The sequence below is a fragment of the Ammospiza nelsoni genome, chromosome Z (genome assembly GCF_027579445.1).
Source record: "Ammospiza nelsoni isolate bAmmNel1 chromosome Z, bAmmNel1.pri, whole genome shotgun sequence".
Taxonomy (NCBI): domain Eukaryota; kingdom Metazoa; phylum Chordata; class Aves; order Passeriformes; family Passerellidae; genus Ammospiza; species Ammospiza nelsoni.
Window position 1 is genome coordinate 42,110,541 of NC_080669.1, and position 18,544 is coordinate 42,129,084.

An 18,544-nucleotide genomic window follows, 5' to 3' on the forward strand; every position below is an offset into this window, starting at 1 on the left:
ACCCAAGTCGTATGACAGTGTATAACATGCACCAATAGCACAGCTTGTAGGCTGATCTTATTCAGCTTGTAGGCTGATCTTTATGTCATAGAAAACCTGACTCTGTTGAAAGGACTTTTCTCAGGACATTGTTAGTTTCAGTTTCATGCTGAATGTACACTGAGGTCATTTCTCTGCATTGCTGAGAATGTGCACGCATCCAACAAAATTATACAAATCACTCTGTAAAATCTATGTGTTCAAATTCTGTTTTTGATTATGCCCATGATTTTCAGTGGGTTTATAATCATTTAAAGCAGTGTACAGCATTGGCATCTGAACTTGCATTTACTAGGACTGTTGTACCTTCATCAAGTTACATTTTCTTACTTTCATCAGATGAATTTTACAAGAATTCATCATGCAATTACCTAATATTTGCAGAATCTATTTCCTCTTAATTTTTATCTAGGTTGATGTTATTACCAAAAAACAAAAATCACTAGGAGGCTAATCAAACACTTCAGTGAGGTTGTGAATCTCCATGCTTACAAATGCACCAAACTTTACAAGACAAAGCCTGTGCAATTGTTTTTACGATGTCATTGCTTTGAGTGGAAGATTTGATTAGGTGACTGATAGATCTCCTTCCAATATAAAAGTATTTTGTTCTATCAAACAGTTTTATCAATGGACACATCTTTTCATTTTTCATCACTCTATCTTTTAATTTATGATGACATAATGAGTGAATTTTAATTTATGATGTCATAATGAGTGAGAGACATAAAAGAGATACAGTATAGGTCTCTTCCAGTCTTGAACTTCTGTGATTCTGTGATTCTGTGATGTGTTTGTGCTACACATTCTCTTTTGTCTCCTATTAGATTCTCACTGCTTGCGAGAATTGTGCTCTACCTCAACACAAAAAATGATTGTGGCTTTACTCCTGCAAATCCTAGCTGGTTTGGGAAGAGGTATGATGATTGCCTGCCTCACAGTTCCAGACTGATTTATGAAATTATGTCTCCTGCTGCCTAGTGCAGAGCAAACTAGCTCAACAAAACCACTGTTACATTACTTTATTCTTCTTCAGTAAGCTTATCATGTGTAGCCCCGTCACACAAAGTAATTCACGAGTAGTCTCACCTTTTCCCGGAAGAGCTCCAATGACTTCTTTGGCAGAAGTCAATGATTTGGATGACAGAAAAGAAACACCAAAGTTACTTCACGATCACCATCACCATCTTCTGCTCATTCTGAGCTAGTCCTGCCTACAGTATGTTTTCTTCATGTGTTCCCATACTGGAACAAGGAGTCAGCTCAGTGAAATCGCCCAAGAATCAGTGACTTGTCTTGGGCATCACAAGAACCCAGTAGCATCTGACTTGCCTGGGACAATCATACACTTGCAGAGCCAGAAAAATATGGAGAGAGAGAGAGAGACAGTGAATCTGGGACAATATGCTGAAAAAAACAGAGGTCCTATGGTTAAGGTCTGCAAAAGCAGAAATTCCACTCTTAACACCTCTGTTGTTTTCCTGTCTAGCCCATGCTTGAATGATGTACCATTGGAATTTTTTTAACCTAAGGGGAAAAGGGACACAGTCAAAAGTCCTGCAGTTCTGCTCCATGGAAAGCTGTGCAGGTCAACAGCAATGATTCTATTTTTCATATTATTAGATCTTTATTGGAATTGTAATTTTCAATAGCTTTCATATTCTACAAAATTAAATGCCACATCACAAAGCAAGCCACCACACTGGTTCATTGTTACATTTGTAAAATAAATGAGTCCTGAACTGAAATACCAATAAGCCAATTTTGATTGTGCACATGAACCAGGCTTTTCTGAGCACTTTTGAAAATCTAATAATGCTTGGCTACTAGGAAGTAAAATGCAGCTTACTGAAGCTAAGTCTGCTCCTGCTTGCTGCTGTATTTTGTCTTCCAGATATCCAAAAACACTGAAGCATCATGCAAATGTTTTTAATGGAAGGAAAAAATGTTATTACACTTATAGTGTTTAACTACATTTTTTGTCTTAGGATAGGAAGGATTTCCACTTACCTAGTTCTCATGAACTAAATGCTCTATTTTCACTTTGGTATGTATTATCCCTGTGTAATGAGCAGAAAGTACTTTACCTGAAACCACTTATGGCATTGAAGGATAAACATGTGGGCCTGTCTCCCTGTATTCATAAAAGTGAAGCCACAAAACTTAAATTCTACTAAAAGCTTAATTTCTAAAATAAGATTAGACAAGTTCAGCCTTGTATTTCAGAGAAATATAAAAGAGAGCTTATTTAGTAAGGGCAGGGCTTTTTGCTTTACCTGTTATTTGCCTCATGTCCTGCTTTTCTAAAGAAGTAGCAAAATTTTATGCTTCCCATCAACCACTCAGGAATTCAATCACTGTCATTTTAGAAGTTAGGGTTCAGCTAAAGAATTTCTAATTTTATCCCCTCATTTCATTATCTTACTCATCTGATATACAGCACTTTCAACAGTAACTTGCCCTTTCTCCTACTGGGAAAAGAGAAATGTAACAGTTCCTGCTGTAGAGTAGAGTTTGATAAAGACATTAACTTCAGTTCCATAACACAAAGCAAGCACTGCTTTGCAAAGGTTTATAAGAACTAACAAGAGGAGACTTCTTCACTTTTACTGTAAAATGCACACAGCTGTCCAGTCCCAAACAGGAAGTAGAAAGTGAAAAGGTTATCTTGTCTGGAAAGGGAATTATTTATGTGGTGATATGATTGTATATTTTTGTGCTGAGTCAGTACTTTGTCTACAAATGGCCCTGATATTTCAAAAACCTCTCTGTAAATAATTAAAATTTGGCTATCACCTTCAATGACACCTAGATTCAAAAAGCATGTTGGGAAGCAGGAGGAGATATTCAAGTTCACATGGTAACCTTGAAGAGTCAAATGGGAATAATCAGTATCAGAATACACAAGGTCTGCAATGAATCAGGGAAATGACTCTGTAGTAACTATTTTACTGAACTGTGGTTGACCAACCCCATTATGATTCTGACAGACATTTCTCTATTCTACTAAAGAGGACAGCTTTCTCAGATTTTTAAACACAACCTTGCATTAGCTACTTTGAATACTGCCAGCAGTGAAGCCCTGGCATTCACAAATGAGGACTGTGTCCACATTCTTGGGACTGCACAATACATTATTTATTTTCAAATTAAAAATAAAATCTGAGTCCAATGAGATTCCAGTTCTCTGCCATCTGTTCTTTGTGGGAGCCATTAGAGGAATGTCATGGCTGTAGGCTCTCTCCTACACCTAATCCTTAGATACTGTTTTTTCTCAGAAATACGCAAATAGAGCTTACACTACTTGCTGACAGGTTAAGGAAAGCAGGAAAAACCACAAGAAAAGCAAAACATGTTTTATTAAAAAAATACAATTGTGAATACCATTGTAATAATTTTTTTCACCTGTGTATGATCCCCCCCACAAAAAGCTAGGCACTTAGCAAAATATAGACAACAATAACTTGTGAAATGGGAACCAAGAACAGGTTACTTCAGCATTTCTATGTAATCACATGTGCAGTTATTTCATGTCCTAGAAGTAAGTATGTTTTCCTTTTCCCATTCCCAAGAAAACAAAATGATAATCTAAAGCAAGGGCTGTTTTTCCTAAATGTCCAAAGAATTGCATTATCCCCAGACTGTAAATCAGAAGACAGTGAGCAGTAACCAAGTAGTGCCAGCAATATCATGAGGAAATTAAAAGCCCACGATGCTTTTCAAAGAAAATATCAAAAAGCTTAGTATTATTTAATTTCCAAACCATAATTACCAAGAATTTTAAATCATCTTTTTCAGGCTTAGCTGAGAGCATCTGGTATTTTAATAATGAAAATGCCCTGCATGTATGGCAATTTGTGTTGTTGCACCTTTTATGAGGATCAAAGTATTGAAAAGATTCTTTAAACTATGGAAAACCAGTTATGTGCAAGAAATTGTGAGCTCAGGTGAAGAAGGAAGAAAAAAAGGTTCAGAAGACGACCTATCAAGAGCTAGCTATGAAATTCATGATGGTCATAGACCTAAAGTGCTTTACCTGAAAGATACATTTAATTAAATGAAATCTTTGAAAGACACATTTGCCTAAACTTGAGAAGGTAGAAACTTTGATGTTTAAATAAATACCTCACTATCTAGTCACATATACAGAATCTATTCAATATTTTTTATGCTATAATAATTTTTTTAACTTCATTAATTTTTTTCCTGTGTTACAACAATATAGAAGATTGCCATCACACAATAAATACAAAAAAATAATATCCCCTTCAGTATATAGAACACAGAACATTTGAGCTGACAAATCTTCACAACAGAGGGAAAAAGTCTTCCCCTGTTCTCTCTAGGTCTTCTCAATTTGCATATCTGTAACAGGAAGAATTACATGAAAAAATTATCAAATTACAAAATGATGAAGGCACAGAACACTTTTTGCATGCCTTTCCTAGAGTATGAAGGTACCAAAAAGTTTCCTTCATCTAAAATTAAATTAATTAAAAAGATCAAACAGGAAAAGATGATCATGGAAGTAAATAAAAGTGGTAGTTCAAACATAAAACAGTGTGGGAAGTGCTCTTTAGCAAATACAGTGAGATTGCTGTTGCTCAGGTCCCCCTTTCTTTCAAAACCTTTTAAAATTCTTTTAAATACCTTTAGTGCTCCCTCTGTGAGTATTCCCAGTGGTATATCCCCAGACCCTAACTCTTGTGCTTGGAGATCTACACCTGCAGGACCAGCAGGCTTACCTGTAAGTTTACTGTAGTAAAGTGTAGCAGGGAGGGATTTGGGATGCAATTAATTGAAGTGCTTTAGAAGTCAGCAAGAAAGTGAGAGAAAAACTTCAATAATTTCACCCTCCTGTTCCACACCATAGGATATTTCACAGATTTGAGATATTTGATTCATATATTTTCTTGCTTTGTTGAGAGCAAATCGTACAGCTTGAGACCTGCTCAAGTAGCTGTGACAGGTTCCTGTCCCCTCCTTCACTGCCACCACCACCCTTACAGATATGCATGAACAGCTCTTTCTATAGCAAAAGTGCAAGCTGGGAAAAGCGACTGGTTTGGGGTTTTATATATCTCCACATCATATTTTCCTTCGTATATCTTTCTATTTTAAAAACTAGATTCATTCTTTGATGTAAAGAACAGTACACAATGAGTTATGATGGTGAGTTTGTAAGACACAGAATGCAAAGCTGTATTATTTCTTGAAGGCTCTGTCTGTTGAAACAAGAGGCTAAATAAACCAGTCCTTAATCAATGCTCCAGTGACCAGGATGGTTTATGCTGTGTAAAATTTGCTACTAATTTTTCCTTCATCATTTATACTTACATTTCAGCTCTCTGTCTTCAAAAGAAGCATCTCTGCAGCTGTGTGTATCCTTATCTTTTGCAAGTTCTGTAAGCAAAGGACATATATACACGCAGCAGTGAGCATAGCTTAAACTTTTCCTATAGTGATAGATATGTGTTAGAAACTGCCACCTCAGGCCACTCAGGATCTAGAGTGACTTGAATGTAGAGCAAGGGATGAGATTAGCAGTAAAGGCTGTTTCTGTTTGAGCAAGTACTCTCAAGAGAGCTTTTCTTCAGAAAAATGCCAATAGCCAGCATGAACCAATTTTCACACAGCAATTTAATTTGTGGTGGTCTCCAAATACCCATACCACAACTTAAAAGTAAGTCAGCCAGTAACCATCTTGACAGGCAGCAAAAGGATTTTAATCTCTTCTCTCCTGCTGTAAATATTAAGTCTCTTTTCTTCATTTCCTTCAATAGCACCTGTCATGGTGGTGCTGGCCTTCCACTAAGCTTTGCTCATAGTAAATAGCATCAATATCAACACAGAAACTAAAGCTTCCCTGAGTTTCTCTCAACGGGGCCAAACTCTCTGTCACGAATGTTGTGACAAAGACCCCCAAACGCATGCTATGATACTGGAAAAAACAGAGGAATGTGCCAACACAGTTCAAATTGCAGCAAAAAGTCTGCACATCAGGATGTGATGCCATTCAGAGCTATTACGTTCCAGGGAGCCTGTCCCATCCTATTGCAGACTTTCCAAAACACAATATACTGCTCTGTCCTTTTCTTGTGCATATCAGGAGTGCATCAGTTCCTGGAACAAGTATGCTTTTCATTCCTTTTGAAAGGATGACACAGTCATGAAAAGCCATTCTTCAATTGTAATTTATAGTTGTTATGTAAATGAAATGTAGAAAGCATTATAAAATAGAATTTAAATCTCCATTTGGTTGTCACCATTACAAAGTTAATTCTCAAGCAAGAGAATTTCTTATTTCCACAAGAATCACGCTCTGCTAGATTTATGTCGTATGTACATACTTGCTATTGATGGACTCGCCACAGGTGTTCTGTTGCCCTTATTTGCTCTAGCTGAAACAAAAAAAACAAATTAAAAACAACCCAAAATACTTGCCTTAGATCTATTGAGGAGCTTAAACACATTGGTGGGAGGGGCACACATTACATAGCCCATTACACTACAAATGTAATAACACATTACATTTGTTCTCAAAATACTAATTTTCTTCCAAAACTCTAAAATAAATTCTTCAGTACTCCCAATCTGTTGGTTTCCTTTCCAACCTCCTTTTCTTGTTTCTAAGCTGGAACTCCATTGATACTATGCACTAACATCACTGGAAAATACTTGTTCAAATGGTTTCCCACTGCATCTTTTCACCCAGAATTTGAACATATCAGAAAACAGGGAACAGAAAGGGGATCATCTTCTCAGTGCTTTTTGAGGGGAAAAATTCTCACATTCTGGGAAGATTCTGTTCTGAAACAATCACTTGTCCAGTAACCCAGGACAGCTTAGGATTCAAGATAAAAACTTCTTGTCACTTACAGTGTAAACTTACAGTTTAGCTTTTGAATCAACTTGTAGTTTATCAAACACACACACACTCACACGTGTATGTGTGTATAGATAGATATGAAAGCTAATGTGATGTGCATTATCACATACACACACAAACAATAAATCTTAGTCAAGCAACCTAGGAAACTTCTGACCTTCAATGAAATCCCCAGTGGGATTCTTTCGAGCAGTCAAGGATTTTGCTGTCCCTTCTTCCACTTTCATGTTCTCCTCCTATTCCTATTATGTTCTTAGGGCAAGTATATTCTTATAATTGCAGGATTATCTGCAGTCCTCTTGCAGCCTGTTAGAATCACCTGCAAGCCTGTTAAGCTTATGAATACTTTTCTAAGGACTTTTAAAAAGCCACCCCCCTCCCCCACCCAACCTATGAAAGAAAAAGAAATTAACAGTACTTCTTTCCGTTTAAGTAACAAGTTTAAAACTTTTTTTTTCCTTTATTTTGGGTGCTAGCTATAGTCTTTTCATACTCAGACAACCTACAAATTATATCTTCAAGTTTTTCTTTTGTTAGCTAGCAAGTGAAAACAAATTATTGCCAAACGCTTTAGCTTTTGTACATACTGTGATGCTGAAAATATCCAATATTAATTCAGGAAGTGAACTGAGAAAGCTCAAAACTTAGTGAGGAAATCAATGAAATATTCACTTTAAAAAAAAACAGGTGCTCTCACAGGTCAGTGAAATTCTCTATTTCAGAGAATGCAGAATAAGAACCACTAAAAAACCTCCAGTATCCTACTACCAGCTACCAGCATTCTGGTCCCCAGTCAAAAAGGAAGACACAGAAGAGGAGCCTTCAATTTCCAGTAGGTAAAAGATGATGATGATGCAATAGGTTAGACACTAATTTTACTGCTTACATCCTTACCTATAAGAAAAATTAACAAACATGCATGGCTAAGTGGTGTTTGTGAGGGGTTGATAACCTGTTTCCCTCTGTCAACTTGCTAGTATCTACTCAAGCCCAGTAAAGAAAGAGAAATAAATTATATGGTAAAAAACTGTCTCATTCCACTCAGTGAGGATGAATTAACAAAGCAGATTGCTAATAACTGAGACACTCTAAAATAAATAATTTGCATACCTTTTCTTATGCAGAGCAGAAATAGAAGCACTGATCCCACAAAAGCAGTTGCAATGAGAATTGCTCCAACAAAGCGTCTGCTCTTAGTCTGGAGAATGCCATCAGTTGAATCTTCAAGAAAAACAGGTGGGAGATAAGACATTACATAATTGCATAGGATCCTCCCTTTGTCTTTCATTTTCATTGTATTATTTTTGCTATGAGCAATTAAGACATAATAACAACTTTATAGATTGTGTCTAAGGTCAGGTGTTAATGATGTACATAACACTTTTTTCAAATAAGGCGGGGGGAAGATAGAACATATTAATATTTTTCTCTGTTCTCTGCATTCCATGTGATAGTGCCTTTGATCCCATCAGAATCCTGCTTGTGAAAGTGTTACATCAGGCTTAGTTTCCCAGGATTACACGAAAAACGTAATTGAGAAAGAGGCTCTTTTCATCTGGTAATGATTGCTCCAGATGGAAAGGGTAAATGGTCTCCTTGAATCCCAGATATTTTTCTTGTTAAAATCAGACTTGCCCATTGAAAGAATTACTTGGTTTTCTCACTCTAAACACGGCTGTTTCAAACCCTTGTTGTGTCCAAAAAGCGTGACTGCACAGGTGTTCTTAAAACTAGATGGTGAACTGCATCAGGGAAATGACCTCAGTGACAGTCTGACAAAGAGAAATACTGTTTTTGAGTTGGATTGGGTCTCCTGTCTGGTTGAAAACATATCAGGCTACAGTGCCGAAAAGAATAATCAAAAGCAAAAGCAGAAGAGGAGCTGCCCAGTTAAAAGGTTTAATTAGGAATTGTATTAGTCTTGTCCATATAGGAATTTTCCTTTAATTTTGACTTTATGAGGGAAAAAAAATCTGTATACAAGTACTTAAATTTAAATATGCTCAAAGCAAAGGCTGTAGTGGCAGGAAAAGACCATATTGTTTAAGTTTATGTGACAGTAATCATCAACAAACTAGAATAATCTTGGAAGATGGAAGGATTTAATTTTCAGATGCTAAGTTACATGTCTTCCAAATAATGGAACTTTTAAAAGATTTAGACTCAATTTCCAGATACCTGCAGGTCACACAAAATCCCTGTCTTTAAATTCTGACCATACATGCATGGTGAACATGTTAGTATGGTGAAAGTATACATTAATAACAAAACTTAATGACACAGGTATTTCTGTCTAGCCTCTTCAAAATTTGGAAAAAGAAACAAATCATAGCTAATTCGACTGGGACAAAATTACATTAGCACCTTGAAGTGTATTACCATAAATGAAATTCAGAAGTGTTACCTGCTAGGTGTAAAATGGCAGTTGTATTTTCTTGCAGCTCTTTATTCCAGAATATACAGTAAAAAATGTCATCAATTCCACTTTTGATTGTGAGGGTACTTGTCACACGATACAACTGGTCATTTGCAGTTTCAAATTCTGTGTTTGCCTTATAAGTCAAATCTTCGTAGTTTCTATTTTGCCATATCACTTCAGCTGCTGGGTATCCTTCTGATTGACACGTCAGCTTCCATTCATTGTGTCCTGTGCTCACCACTCCTTGGTTTATAATTCTGTAAGGAGCTAAACAATTGGGGGAAAAAAATCATTACCAATAGGAAGCTAGAAGAACAGCCTGTATTCTAGAAGAACAGCCTGTATTAAAGGAAAGACACCTTTTCTTTTTCCCCAGCCCCCAGGGTCAAGTTTCAGCTTGGATTTTGACAGGAAAGGTAAGTAATACTATTGAGTCTGTAACTGGAGGTACAGGATTTATTACAAATTTGATGTGGTTTAGAAAGCTCATTAGGCTTTATGGTCTTTGTACTCTACACATGATTTGCAACCTGATACCTTACATGTAATGGGAGGTTTAAAGGACAGAACACGGATTCAACCTAAACAGAAGCCTAAGTTACACAGCTGTGCAAGCACCATCAGACAGCCCCTGTCTCCAATTAGGTTTCTTTAACTGCTAATCCAGATATATCTTACTTCAGGATCTCCTCTGAAATCTTTTAAGAGTATCTCAATATTGAACCGCTGATAGTAGCATACACACCTTTAACTTTCAGGTGGATTGTCTTGTAGTCAGCTCCCCCATAGGCAACAACACAGCGGTAAATTCCTGCATCTCTGAGCTTCACGTCAGTGATCTGAAGGACAGACTGTCCCAAGTTCAGATTCTCTTTCAACAATTTTATTCTTCCCTTAAAGTCATTGTGCTGATTTTTGAGGTCTTCCTCTCCTTTGTGAAGTACATAAACCTGCTTCAACTCATCTTTCTTATCCCAGCTGACACTTAAATCTCTAAACTCTAACTTCCCATTCACTGGAAATGTGCATTCCATGGTCACATTGTTCCCACGTTCCACAATGCAGAGTGACTGAGGAGCTTCAACTGTGAATAAAGCTGAAAAACAAAATTTGGAAGAAAACTTAGTTTTTAAATAATACACCTAATCTTTAAAGTCATGTCTTACCATATCCATAGGAAATTTTAAGGACCAAAGTACATTCTCTGTTCTGAAAAGTTAAACATTTTGGTATGTAGTTGTCCAAGTATGTGATAAAACACAAGACCTCTGCTGTATACACACACAATGGGCACTCATATCTGCAGACACCTGCTTTGTGTACACACACAGTGTGATGCTGTACTAAAAACAGTGAACTGTATATGCACAGCCATCAGCTGTTGCTTTGAGAAAACTCTGTTGTGGTAACAGGCAAGTGTTAGCAATGGGAATGTTCTTTTTATATAAATGCCAATTGTTTTTTACGCACAATGTTAAACAATACACAACATTTCCCAGGTCTGATAGAGTCTAGAAAACCTTTGGTGTAATGCTAATGGTACCTTGTTTGAAAAGGTGCCTCTGCTGGAACTGACAGGGATTTTAACCTGGCCCCATATCAAAATACATGCATCTGGTTTAATGTAAAGCTATGCTTAGACCTTTTCACTTAAAGCATTAAGGGAAAAAACCTCAAATGCTAGCAGCTGAAGGAAAACTGGAGAAATTAACATTTCTGTGCTTATACATGGAAAGAAAACACACCAAAATAGTTCTACTGCTTTTTACGGCTTCTTACCATTTAGGAAATGCCAGTAGAATAAAAATACATACAAAAACAAAGGCCTTCCCATGATGCAGATGGAACCTAAACCAATAAAAAATAAGACAAATATAAATAAATACTCATTTTCTGAGTTGCACTGTCAAATACACTTCATAGCAATCCACACAAAGAATTGGACAGGAGACACTGGATCCCACCCTATTTAAGAACAGGATGAAACTGCACCCAGTAGATAATCAGGCAGAAATCTTCCTGAATGGGTGGGTCCAGGAAAAACATATTACTTTATTTGCTTTAAACATCTGTTCTTGACAGATGGCGAAATAAATCCTTTATCATTATCTGTTGATAAGTGAATAAATACTCACAAATACCCAGTTGTAGCCTAACTATAGCAGGGAATGTCGCTCCCATTAGGAGAATGAAAGAATTTTCTATACTGTCAGTGCAGGAAATAGAACTTGGTTCTTCCCCACCTGTTCATTTTATTTTAACATACTGTGAATACACCCTGCTTTTTTACCCTGGTCCCACAGTACATACCAGAAGGCTCACAAAGTTACATATACTGTGAAAACAATTCATGAGGTGGTTCATTTCATAACATATATTTATGCAGTAACAACTATGAATCAACCATTCACACAGTAGTGCCTTTGTAAAACAGTGACAAAGCCAGTCAATCTACAAGCAGAATCTATTGCATTGAATTTCTGCTGCTTTACATCTGAATACAAAAGTCATTTCACTTTTCTGTCAGAAGTTTTTCCCCTCTTTACTGACATAGGCTTTATAGTCCTACACAACATTTTAACATTTTAAAATGCTTATTAATATCGACTCATACATTTAATCTTAACACACCCACTGCTTTTGGTAAGTCTGTATTTTAAGCCCTAAACGCAGAAAATGGTAATTTTTTTCTAAATAAAGTTTTAATTTTGGACCCATAAACATCCACAAAAATAACGAAGTATTGCCTTTAGCTATTTTCTAGTGGTAGTTTCAGAATCTGTATAAGAAATTAGACAACTGTAACGCTCATGAAACTTCCTAACTGATGAAACTCTATCTTGACTGCCATTCTTCACAATTTTTATGTTTCATCCTTCCTTCTCTGATTGTCAACTTTAAGATGACAGTGAAAAAACAATTTTGTCTTGAATTCATAAGACACATGTGCCCTTACTGTGCTGTGGCTTAAGGGAACTAGACTCCTTCTAACAATTTGATTCAAGTTACTTCTTTTCCTCAGACTGCTGCTGCCTGATCCCAACGGCTGATTTGCAGCAAGCAATGCATATGGAGCTGAGAAAGGAAGGCAATCCATTACATTGTTAACAATGTAAGCATAGTCTAAAAATAGGCACAGGAATAATTCAAAGAAGACTCTCAGGGTGCAAGATCTGATTGATAAATCCTAGGCTTCAAAAAGTAATTAGGTGCCAGACTTACTCCTTAGCCACAAGTGATGTCCTTGAAAGCACTAGAAAATTGCAGCCCAATCCTGTGGGTCCCCAAGAGTTTCTCTGAATGTGTATGCATCAGTATGCCTCCATCATGATTCCCCTGCTAGAGTAACAAGCACTCCAGACCACCAACTAAGCTCCAAAGTAAAGCTTCTCCAACGAGACAGAGGTATACCCATCACACAAAAGTACCATAATCACCCTTACTCTGGAGACAAGCCTATCACTGAGACTGACTGGGTATTGTGCACTCCCCCTATCAGAATGACCAGAGCTGCAGCACACTCAGACTCAAAATACTTTCTTCCTTTTTTTTTTTTTTTTTTTTTTTTTTTTTTTTGTTTTGTTTTGTTTTGTTTTGTTTTGTTTTAAAGTAGTGGCTGTAGACTGCTCATAACAAAGCAGACTGCTTGAACTAGTACACTGCTTGGAACAAACAGTATGTGCTCTACAGTCAGGAAAGATACCCATACTCCTGCCTGCAACCCCTATCCACCTTTTTAACAGGAAAACGAATTATTGGCATGATGTCCAGGAGGGGTGCTCTGATTAACTCCTGGAAGACAGACAGCAAGTTAGCTTTTATAGTCCCAAGACCCATGTTTATGTCCTACAATTGCTGACACTTATTAGAATGCCTTCTCCCACTGTAGAGGAAAACAAGCTTTACAATACACAAAAGAAGTATGACTACTACTTACAAATTTCCTCAAGACTGAGAAAGTTTGCAGCTGTATTCAATTTTTCACTTTCAGAGGGAAAAAAATGCAGGTCCAGGTCAAATCCAGGTGCACATGCAAAAAGAAAACCACTCCAATAACCATTATAGAACCTTCTCTTGTTTTACCCTGAGCAGAAGAATCCTCTGGATAGTTTGAGACCTTGACATCAATCAAAGTCCTTTACTAAAGCTTGCTATTTTTCTTACAGTACCTACCACAGTGTCTTTTCTGTCCTCCTGCCAGCTTCCAACATCTGTGGAAGTTTTTTAAAAGCAAATTATATTCTAAACTGTACAAATTGCTCCTCAGTACTGCTGCTGCACGTTTCTGCCACAATCAAATGAAAATGACAGGAAAAACCAGAACTATCTGTCAAAAGACTTCATGTGACAACTTAAATGTTGATGTAAGTACACCTACTTCTTTAGGAAACTTCCCCATTATTGGAAAGTTCCCCAGCAGGGAAAATTCTGTATTGCTAACAGTGGTTCACTGTAACCAAACAGACAAATGCTGCAAAAATTTGAACATAAAATGCCATGGGCATTTTAAAACCACATAATCTAATCAAAGCTATGTGTAAGCACTAGTCCTTGGAATACCAATTGCAGGTGGTCATCCATCTACACATACTCAGGGTCCCTAGATTATAAATCTCAAGCCACGCCAAAAAGCTGCTAACAACTAGAACTTTCCACACAATTTTCTCATGTCCGTAAAGGTCATAGGAATAGAAATAACGTAGGAATAACAGGAAAAGCATTTCCTACCCTCCTCTTGTAAAGACAGATATTCTCTTCCCAAGATTTGGACACAGTGAAGGCCACTTGCCTTGCTACTGTGTAGTGAAAAAAGAGTTCTTAATCCTACGTACTATGCTAGCAAAAAATAGAGTACTGTCTTTTTCATTTTCTTGATTCTAGAAGTCCTTTAAGAATACAGAACCCCCCTCCCCTCTCAAGCATTAGAAGCAAAAGGATGAACTCACATTAACTTGTAGACTGTAGAGGGAGAATCGAGTCAAGAGCACAAAATACAACTCTAACCATATGTTTCAGTGTAAATTCCTTCTCTTAAGTTGTCTTCACATACATCAGAAAATGGTTGAAGTTCTCAGAATTAAAATACTGCAAAATGAACACTCTAAAATTTTTCACCGTTTTCTTCTTTCCACTTGACAGCCTGCTCACAATATCTGTCGTGGAAGAAAAAACACGTAATGTACAAAACTGATAAGGTTCATGGTTTTGCTTGATGTGTGAGATGAATGTGGAAACCGTGGTATATAAAATAGCTGGATGTAACATTTAGGTTGTAACAACATGAAACTACCTTAGGAGATTGAGGAGGTGGATATTTGCAGTAGGTGAGACCGATAAATGTTAATTTCCACTGGTTTTTTTGCTGCTGTTAAAAACAGGCTAAATTATATTGAATCAGTAGAGGGGGAAAAAAAAAAAAGGTGTAACAGAAAGAAACTGAAACACATTTATTAAATACCGTGAGATCACAGAAGCCACCTTTCAATGTAGTGACCTTTCAATGTCAGGAAATTAGTTACTGCTTTTTCACTGCTTACCTTGAGGTCACAGGGTTGCATTTTTCATGTAAATTTTTAGCAGCAAATAAAGGACCAGGACAGGTGGTGTTTTGTTAAGTTTCTTTTTGTTCTTATTGTTTATTTTTGTTGTCTATACACATACACTCCTATATATATACACACGCACACATACACATCTACATGCACACAAGCACATTTTACTGCACAGTTCTATACTGCTGTGGTGGAGTTTGAGTTTTGGGGGTTTTTCACCTGTTTTGCCGAACTTCCCAGACACCTATCTCACTCAGTCCAGCCTGCCACCGGGCATTGCCAAGCAGACGCCTCCAGGGAGCACGCCCCGGGCAGGCTCGGGGGGCCGCCGGTGCCGTGCTCACCTCAGGCTGGGATGAGGCCGGTGCAGTACCGGGACGGGCCCGGGCCGCCGGCAGCCCCGCGCCCCGCACTGCCGCCGTTCGGCTCCTCCCAGCCTGGCGGCTCCTCCCTGCCTGGGGCTCTCTCCGCGGCCGCCGCAGCTCTGCGGAGCGTCTCCCGCCCCATCTCGGCCAGGCCTCTGTCGGACCAGGTGTGCTACTACCCAGCCCCGGCCCCAGCCCCGGTTCCCCCGCTGCGGCTGCGCCGGGCGCGGCAGTGCCGGGAAGTGCTCCCCGCCGCGGCCCTTCGCGGAAGGCCGTGCCGAAAATCCCCGCGCCGTGCTCCTGCGCCTCACCTTTCCCAGCGCTTCAGCTGTGGCGGAGCAGGGAGTTCTCTAGGCAACTTCTCTGTTCCTGAGAGCCGTGAGCTCTAAACAACAAAACCAAAAGCGACACCAGTACTGCCTCACCCTGCGTCTGTTGCCTGTCCTTAATCCTTTCTTTTTCAACATGGTGAGATCATTTATTGTAAACGGGTCGCTTGCACTTTCTAAACGAATGCATTTCCATTATTCATGCGGAGGACTGGAAATGACACAGTATCCAGGATATCCCTGAATTCCCGGAGCTATGTCCTGCTTCTCCAGAGACAAAGAAGTAATTTATTTTAATAGCTCTATTCCCTGCCACTTAAGGAGCCTTCTGGGAAACAACCTCCAATTTAATGATAATACAATCTGGACATTCAGTGTTGTGCATCGTTTTTATGCTGCGATAATTTTTCTTATGTTATGAAACATAACAAGATCAGCCATAACTTTTCTGCGAGAAAGCAACCCTGAAATAAGAATATTACTCAGGACATTACCAAAGAACCAAAGAGTGGTTATGAGAGTGTTTTACTAATGAGTGTATTTACAGGGTAAAATATAAATCAAATACAAAATTGTGATACATGGTAGCATACACGTCTAAGAAATGTACACTGAAGGAGGGAAGGACACCGAAACCCCTGTGCTCTCTATACCCTAAGCATCAGGTACTGAAACCTGCAGTATGAAGTTAATGGTTTTGTGGGCCACAAGCCAGCAGGTGTTTGAGAAACCACAGGAATCCCTACCTGGAAGCCATCGGGTTTTCTGTTGATACAGCACATTGATGTGGAGGTTTTTAACAGCAATCGGTTTAATTGTGTTCAAATCTTCCAAAAACACATAACATGAGTCCCTCAGAAAGGAGAATGTAGATATTAGGTTATGCAATAAAAACTCCTCTGCACATCCCTCACACAGACAGACAAAGACTGCTGTCCCTGCTGCTTCCAGGCCCTTCCCATGGGATATCAGCCCAACAGAGACATATCTCCACAAGCACAGAGAAGCACAGAGGTCTCAAGGCAGGTAGGAGCCCAAACAGATGACTTAGAGAAAGCTCATATTTTAAGAAGCTTCAAATTGTTTAGCAATAAACATGTAAAGGGCAAATTTACTTACAAAACTATGTGGTGTACATGAGTTACAAAAGAGTCATAAAACCAGACAAAATAATCGTAAGCCAATCTATGAAGTTTCTTTTCAGTAAGAACAAAAAATGACTGCAAAAACATTCCCAGAATGAAGTGGAAGCTTCTAGTTTATGATAAATGCTTTAAGTTAACTAAGAAGACCAGTAACATAGGGACTTCCCCTACAACAAACAAAAAATGCTGTGTCAAAGCTACATCTTAGTTCTATGTAGCTTCTAGGATTTTCCTTCACACAGTTTCTATTTTCAAAAGTCAAAAAGTAAAACAAAAAAATAGGTAAAAATCTACAAGGTTGCAATAATCTTTCTTCATTAATGTAAAATATTAGAAGTCTGGATTGTTTTGCTGAATATTCATTCCTAAAATGTAAAAGGAAAAGTTACTCTTACAAGTTAAATAATTAGTTATTATGGGGTTAAAATGTCTTATGGTCATCTATGTTTACAGTCAGTACACTTCTGGCATACTTAAGTAAATATACTGTAAAACAAGGAAATTGGCTTGCTAAATACTACAAATTCAGGACATTGGTCTTCAATTTATTTCTTCAGTTTCTTTCAAACCTACTATTTTGATTGATAAATTTTGGAATTCAATTTTGTAGATAATATTTCAATTAAATCAGTCAGGCAGACTGATACAGATACAGCCTACTTTCCAGATACTAGTTCTGCAAGCTATCTCTAGCATAATATATTTCCTTCTTAATCTGGATTACATAATTGAAGAGAATAATGAATTGTTTAACATTCAAGTCATTATGGTAGAATTCAAACTGATTCATCCAAGTGCGTTATATATAAAGATAAGAGGAAGAACACTTGCTTTCTTTCAAATATTTCTTCTAGTTCTAATTCTGTGTTCCTATTTCTTCCTCATCATGTAAAAATCACAAATAAATTACCTAATAGATATCTGCATCAGCTCAAATTATAACTATTTCAGTTTTTACTTGACTCTTTTTTTTTAAATTAGGTATCACAGTCAGCATTTCCAAGGTTCAATCATTTTTGGACCAGCTGTTTGTGGAGAAAATACGCCTTATAATTTAAATATTATTTTAAAAAATATTACAAGAACAAGGGAGACATGACTGCCTGTCTGATGGATACCAGATTTGTGTTACTTTGAAATGTCTTTATCACTTTGCGTGGCTCTTTTTTAATGGCAGCAATACCTGTTGCTTTCTGGACTAGAGAAATACTGCCTACCTCCAGAAATGCTGACAATCTAACAGCACTGTGCAATATATGATGCTGTCTGATTTTTAACTCTCCATACCATGACCTGACAGACTGAGAATTAGAACAAGAGAGGCTATATTCCCCAGTGTGGGGCCATGAATATTTACAATATCAGTGAAATCACATAATTCAAGCCACAAGTGGTACCAACCAAGCGAGGCAAGAGCTGCAGCCCCTGCTGCAAGTGGGCTCCTGCCAGTGTTTGAAGTCTGATGTAGCTCAAGCCAGTCTCCCTTCCACAGTGGTTTCTTATGCCCTATGGAAACTAATCTCCATTCTCCATGCTACTTCTTAAGTCCTAGATCCTTTCTTCAGAAACCTGTACTGTTTTTCTAGCAAAAAGTCACAGTTCTGTTCCTCCACCTCTCCCTTATCTATTCCTGTGTTATTGAAATCTGCTGCCCCATCGTGCTAACCCCTCCATAGAAAGCAGATCTCTGTGACACAGAGGTTTGCCAGGGCTGCACTACAGAGGTCTACTGCACTCTGAAACTCCTTTCTCCTCAAGGAAAGATTTGGACAGACCAAAATGGTTTGCTTGGTTGCAAGGGGCTTG

The 18,544-nt window shown here is 38.0% G+C and overlaps 1 protein-coding gene across 1 annotated transcript; it reads right to left on the reverse strand.

Annotated features, from left to right (window-relative positions):
• Window positions 1-3,380: 3,380 nt before the first annotated feature.
• On the reverse strand, window positions 3,381-15,759 carry LOC132086460 (programmed cell death 1 ligand 1-like). Its single transcript, XM_059492160.1, has 10 exons — window positions 15,576-15,759; window positions 14,294-14,500; window positions 13,285-13,331; window positions 11,127-11,195; window positions 10,093-10,443; window positions 9,333-9,614; window positions 8,039-8,149; window positions 6,390-6,440; window positions 5,377-5,442; window positions 3,381-4,404 (listed from the first exon to the last, which is right to left on the reverse strand). The coding sequence occupies exons 4-10, from the start codon at window positions 11,179-11,181 to the stop codon at window positions 4,382-4,384; spliced, it is 939 nt and encodes a 312-aa protein (XP_059348143.1). The 5' UTR covers window positions 11,182-11,195; window positions 13,285-13,331; window positions 14,294-14,500; window positions 15,576-15,759; the 3' UTR covers window positions 3,381-4,381.
• Between the last annotated feature and the right edge of the window lie 2,785 nt (window positions 15,760-18,544).